Consider the following 6,655-nt stretch of genomic DNA (forward strand, 5'->3'; position numbering starts at 1 on the left):
GAATATATTTCACACCTCAACTATTTGCAGGAGCTTGTCAGGTTAGGCTGGTAATCATAAATCAAAGAGGAATAGCGTCAAATTACCACTTAGTCTAAACATGTTCAATGCTTAGTAAATACAAATCAGTGTTTCCATAGCAGTAACTCTTAGAACCAACAATAGTCGTTACATACCAGTGGTCTCTCTGGTTTTCTCTGGTTCTAGTCATGTCAGTAGTGTCTTCCGTTTCCTTCTAACTCTATAGCTACGTCCTCCACAACTACCTTATCATATCATGCAGTGACTGTTTCCTCTAACTGTACAGTATCGCTCCTTTCTACACAACTTCCTTTTTCATACCGTGCATGTTGCAGAGGCATCACACTATGCTTTCTTTACACTGTTCTCTTTACTTGTCTTGCTGCTGTAACAAGTAAATTTCCCCGCTGTGGGATAAATAAAGTACATACATACATACATACATACATCAGATGAAAGCAGAAGCATCAGTTATCATCAGGGTCTTGAAAGCGGCATCTTTTGCTTAAAAGAGGCAAACTTTGAAGACTGTAATTGGAGAACAGATTTGATACACACAACTCATTATGCCAGTCCTTGTAACATTGGGTCACTTGTGATAGACTACAGGACAGGCACGCATATGTTGGCTACGCACCACAGGGATTAACAGACACACAGACATTAATATTGACCTAACAGCCACCATTTGTTTGTGTGAGTTCCATCCCCGGTTGAAATTTGAACATGCACAGATACCGCAGAGGTTTCCATAGTCAGTGGTGATTTTGACTGCCATGTCATCTTCAGGGCCCACTTTGTCTTCTGAAGTCGATAGTCAACACACCTACGAGGAAGTTTTAAAGCATTTGATGCTCTCTGCCCGTTTTCATGCAGCTCTTAGGAAGGCATGAAAGCATATCGAAGTGTAGTTCATTACGGTATTTGCGTGCGCGCTTTGCTTGATTTCATTACGGTAGTCTGCGCTTTGCTTGGTATTTTCGCTGGCAAGCACACTGAATGAAAATAGCTCGACATTTCCCAGTCGGATCGCGATCTTTCATACCGACCGCTGTCAGGCTCTACAACACCTGCACCACCTGAACCATGTTGTAGACACTATGCTTTCTTTACACTGTTCTCTTTACTTGTCTTGCTGCTGTAACAAGTAAATTTCCCCGCTGTGGGATAAATAAAGTACATACAAAATCTTTCAAGACAATAATGTCAAATTTGCTGTCAAAATGGCAGGGAAACAATGCACAGTTAAACAAAAATATGTGGATGAACACAGGATGTGTTTACCAGAGTAGGAGAGCTCATATTTTACTGTTGAGTGCAACGGCAAGCCTTTTGTGTCAGGCGTCTTTATCGCATTTCAAAGCTTCAAATCTGCCAACATCGGCCTGGAATTTCCGAAAGGGACTGAACTTCGCAGTCACATAAATCTGGCTGAGCAAAGGTGTGCGTTTGAGAAGGGAATGAGGTTCATGTGTATGATGTGGCTCTTTGCAGTAACACAGTAAACAATGTGGCTCCTGATCTCTGACTGGTTGGCCACCCCTGCTCTATAGGGTGCTGTCCAGAGGAAGATCTATCCAGAGGAAGATGACAGACACCAGACCCAACAATGCATCATAGACACACATAAATCCATGTAGTAATTTGTAATATTAATGTCTGTTAATCCCTGTGGTGCATAGCCAACATATGCATGCATGTCCTGTAGTCTATCACAAGTGACCCAATGTTACAAGGACTGGCATAATGAGTTGTGTGTATCAAATCTGTTCTCCAATTGCAGTCATTCCTCGTTTACCACGGTTAATCGTTTTCCACACCCGTTCGTGGCACGTGAATTTCCGCAAAGTAGCATAGAAAACCTATTTATGACCTTCTAATTGCGGTTGTTAACAACAGCTTGAGCGGGAGGGGAAGGCAATTGAGTGGGGCTTTAACGTGCTGTCCGTCCGACACACAGCTGCAGATATCTGCTGGAGAACAGCACGCCATAAACAGAGGACACCGTCTTACCGCTGCAGCTCACATGTAGCAAACAGTCCATTTAAACATAATATATTTGAGTTGTTTGAGTTTTAAAAAATTCCGAAATTTGGGTCGCCGCTTGTCACTGGGCGGTGATGGTGGGTCCCGCAGCCAAACCAGTTGAGAACCACTGGCATAGAGCATCAGCTTGTCACTTAGCGGCTACCTTAGTTTGCTTACATTTTTTTTTTTTTGCTGGATGGAATTCTTCGTACATTTTGTGCATATAATCCATGTTCTTTCACATGCTGTCTAATCGGATCAGAGCTATGCTGTTATAGCGCTACCTCTTCATCATCGCTGGGTGCACAGTGGTAGTCAGATTCCGAGGTCTCCTGTAGTCTCTGGTATTCTGCTGTCTCCCCCATGGCAGTCCAGCACCTGGCCAAAATTTGCTCGTGTCCTCAAGGTCCAGCTGGAGCGAGCCAGTTCATCGAAAATGATCGGTCAGCTTGTTTCACGTTCTGTGCGTTAAGACAAACTGTCACAGTGTTCTGCATGTCATCCGCAGACCAACATTTGCTTTTTTGCGCAGCTTGGAGCTCATTTATATGACATACCGCAGTACTCCCACCTTCATTGTCGTGCTCATTTTGGTTGAGTCAGCTTAGACAAAGAGTTCACGGTTCACTGATAACGGCTGTGCTCACTGACCAGGTGCTGGTCTTTGCAATAACTGATTTGATGGAGCATTCTGGTGAGCGCTGGAAAAATAATCCTCACTGAAGACAGAATAGGGTCAGTAATTTGTGCTGTCCACGCTTTTACGGAGAGGAAAGGAAAATCCTTGCAGTTTGACGGTGCAGGAGGAATGCATTTCCTCGCATCTGGTGGTTACGCTGGTCAGCCTTTATCACTTCAATGGGTCCTCAGTGGCGCTGCTGCAGTCAGAACGGAGCGCCGAAACTGGACATGACGGCTCAATTTCTATCACTCCTTTTTTCACAGCGCAGTCATGACCAAAACAGTTTCTCACGCTACAACTGCTTCATCTCCACTGTTGGTGCTGACGCAGGCTCTTCCAACTCCAGTGATGCTTCACTCTCCATTTCTATTTCATTTCTCCGGTCATGACGTTTTTGTTGTTAGTTCTCAACGTTGTTCCATCCTTCCTGTTGTCCACGCAGATCTGGAGCAGCTGTCGCAAACACAGTCCTCAGGGATATTTAATGCTGCTTTGACTTAAAAGCGACTTGCTGATTGCTCGATTGATGCCTAATCCCTTGCTGTTGTTGTTATTGTCCGCCCCTCCCCTCCTTTTTTGAATCCGTACCCTTTAACCTGCTTTCCACGCCCCCTTCATTTATTTCAACACCAGCTTTGGTGAGTGGTCGCCTTTTCTATTACCGTGGTGACATCCACCCACCCCTCTATCTGCCCACTCGCCTGTCTCCCGTTGTCAAGGCGATAAAGGCAGCGGTAGTCCTGATAGGATCAGCCAATGGTGGCATGGCAAGTTGAGGGGAGGGAGGAGTAGGAGGCGGCAGGGGAGCCCTAATGAGGGGAGTTAATCTTCCATCTGAGAGGGATAAAAAACAGCCATGATGCTTTGTGTGTTGTGTGTGTGTGTGTGTGTGTGTGTGTGTGTGTGTGTGTGTGACGAAAGCACCTCTCCCACTACTGGGAGGGTATCCAGGCCATCTGGAGCCACGTTGAGTGGACATCTGGATGGAGAGGAAAATAGCATAAAAGAACAATGTGTGAGGGTCCACGAGCGCATGTGTTTGGGCATGGCAGTGCCTCCTGGTCTTTTCCAAGTTGGAGCTACAATCACAGCATAACATACTGCTTACCAGTTCATTATTTCTATTTATATGTCAACCCCATTCATTATCTATTATTCTTAAACATAATCACTTGCCCTGCTTCCTTCTCCCATACCCGTTCTGGCCTTACCCCCACACCCTCACTCTCATGTTCATTCTGGTCCTGTTGATGTCCCTAGGCCGGTTATTCGTAGCCCGCTGAGCAACATTAGCTTTTTGCTCTCAGTTCCTCTCCCCTGCTCTGACCCTCCGGAGGCAGGTGGCGACATGTGAGCGACACACAAAAATGGAGAACTACATCAAAACCCAGCACACGATTATAAATGACCTATGTGACATGCACACTGTATAGTCTTTTGTCTGAGCAATGGATGTACCAAGAGCTTTTTTGACAATCAGCTGGCTTTGTTTTGTGGTTTCTACGGTTAAAACCTACAAGGGCGATCCATATTGGTCACGCTTTCCTCTGGGGCAGCCAATCAGATTCAGAGTCAAAGGCTTAGAGCCACGCTTAGCCCACATCAGCTAGTAAATCAACTTCTCTGATCCTCAACACACACTATCACTGAATGCTTTTTGTATCAACTTTGCATCATTTTCACAATGAAATTGATGACTAATTTCATCAACGTATTGATGAAATGGCTGATCCTAACGTCAGTAAAACCTGTGTAAAATACAGACATTTCCAGACTATATAGAGCCCACCGGTATGTCGTGCAACACGCCTCGATAAAAAGTGCGTGTAACATAGCTAGTTTATCAACATTAGCCAACCAGAAAAGTCATTCATTGCCGTCCTCATCCTCCTCCTGGGAAATAAAACGACTCAACTTGTCTTCTTCAGCGTCACAATTGAACAGCCTCATAATTCCTTCGTCACACACTGTCAGTCTCTCTCTCTCTCTATTTCGTTGTCGATCTCGGTGTCACTTCATTCTAGAGGCAAATTAGCCCTTTAGCTTGATCTGTCCTCTTCATCAGGCAGTAGTCCAGCCTTTCAAAACCCGTTGCTGATAGTCGACAGTTGTCGGTCCGAGCGGTCCAAACAGAAACTGTAGTAATTCTACACTGATCAAACTTACTTAAGACGTGTCAGATCAAAACATGATCTCTACATAAGACTTCAAAACATGTTATTAGCGTCCACTTCACTATTTCCTCAAGCTGCACTTCAAGCATTATGGGAACTGTACTTCTTTTAGCCATTAATTAGCCGCATCACTGTACAAGCAGCAGGGTTCAGCGCAAAGTGAGAAAAAAGCAGCGGTTTATACATCGGAAATTACGGTACGCTATTTTTGGAGTATCATTGTCAAATTTTTTTATGGGATTAGGTATGGTCTCAAACTGTGATTCCATTGTGTTGTCCAGTCCATACTTCCAAGCCTGTTGTTTTGAAGGCACACGTAAAAAAAAATGTACATAGACGAACCTAAAAAAAAAAAATCCTTCTTTTTCAGTGTATACAAACTCAACTTGAAAAAAAAAAATTTTTGAGACTCAACCACCGTAGGGTTAACGGAATCGCAGAACTAGCTTGTAAAAACAGAATGTACTGTTAAACGTGGAATCCCGTGGAAGTTGACATAATTTCAATGAGATCCTGTCGTGAGGAGAAGGAACATTTGTGTGCCGGTCGCTCAATCGTGGCGGGATCTCATCACAAACACTAGCACACTACCTGAACGGCTAAACAGCTACCCGAAACACCGGCAAAAGATGCCAAAAAAAACGTTGAATCTCTTTTCTGGAAGCTAGGCAGAGTTTAGTTTAGCAGAGCATGCTAGTTTGTGTGTGTGTGTGTGTGAGACTGAACGAGTGTGTTTACACTGTATTGTGTTTTACCGTTTCTTATTGCAAACAAGCATTTTACGGGGCCCACTGACGTTGTGCAAGGTCTGAGTGAAATAAGTTCGCGAGGCACATTTACTCTCACTCCCAGCTCGTCTTAACCATCAACAGACTTTCTCAACACACACAACACATTTCCGGCCTTCAAAATAGGAGCGCTGTTCGCCACATACTGTCTAATTGTGATAACAAAACAAGGGTGTCATAAAAAAATCTCTTAGATTAATAACGTAATTGCAATTGCATTGGTGACTATGTCTTCCTTAACCACAAGCACGACGGGCATTACAATATGTTGAGGATTTTGTGAGTGCAGACGCTGACATCCCATTAGAAAAGTTAGCCAAACTCCATCTGTTTTAAGAATTTAAATACAGAGCAAAGTCAGTTAATGTAAGGATTTTGCATTTAATTAACAGGCCTTTGGTTTACTGTCACAACTACACACTCTAATGCTGGTAAAATAAGTGTGAAAGGTAAACAAACAGGATTTTAAAAATGGAAATGGAAGAAACTGAATTTGGGAAAAAATAACACCAAATTGAAGCACCATTAACTTCAATGCAATTCTATTATATGATTTTAGCAACGCACCCAGTAAACCCTAAAGTTTAATGTTGCTTCACCAAAGCCTAGATTTGAAAAACTGCCATTGGAAAACCTGGAAAACCCGTTGAGCAAAAAAATAAAAAATAAAAAAATGCTGGAGCTTTAACCTATGACCCCAACAGCTTCATTTGTCAGGCAATTTGAGTCAGGGAGAAAGTAAAGCTGAGCCTGTTAAAATATGTAAACGCCTTCTCTTTCCATATGATGGAACGCCAGGAAAAGTACATCAGACAGGCTGTGGGTGTAATGGTATAGAACTCGAACTCTCAGACCAAACACCACCGCTAGGAGACCATTGAGGGTCCTTAACCCCTTGCAGGATCACGACTCCACGGTCCCGCTTGTCTCTTTACGATTGTGGCGGGGAGGAGCCGCAGCCT

At 43.7% G+C, this 6,655-nt stretch overlaps 1 protein-coding gene across 1 annotated transcript in view; it reads right to left on the minus strand.

Moving 5' to 3' along the window:
- LOC129177924 (activated CDC42 kinase 1-like) overlaps positions 1-5,328 on the minus strand; it is a 42,208-nt gene extending 36,880 nt beyond the window's left edge. The window contains exon 1 of the mRNA XM_054769557.1: positions 2,334-5,328. Coding sequence (XP_054625532.1) covers positions 2,334-2,414 — 81 coding nt within the window. The 5' untranslated portion in view covers positions 2,415-5,328. The remainder of the gene's footprint in view (positions 1-2,333) is intronic.
- Positions 5,329-6,655: the final 1,327 nt, after the last annotated feature.

Source organism: Dunckerocampus dactyliophorus, chromosome 2, assembly GCF_027744805.1.
Source record: "Dunckerocampus dactyliophorus isolate RoL2022-P2 chromosome 2, RoL_Ddac_1.1, whole genome shotgun sequence".
Classification (NCBI taxonomy): domain Eukaryota; kingdom Metazoa; phylum Chordata; class Actinopteri; order Syngnathiformes; family Syngnathidae; genus Dunckerocampus; species Dunckerocampus dactyliophorus.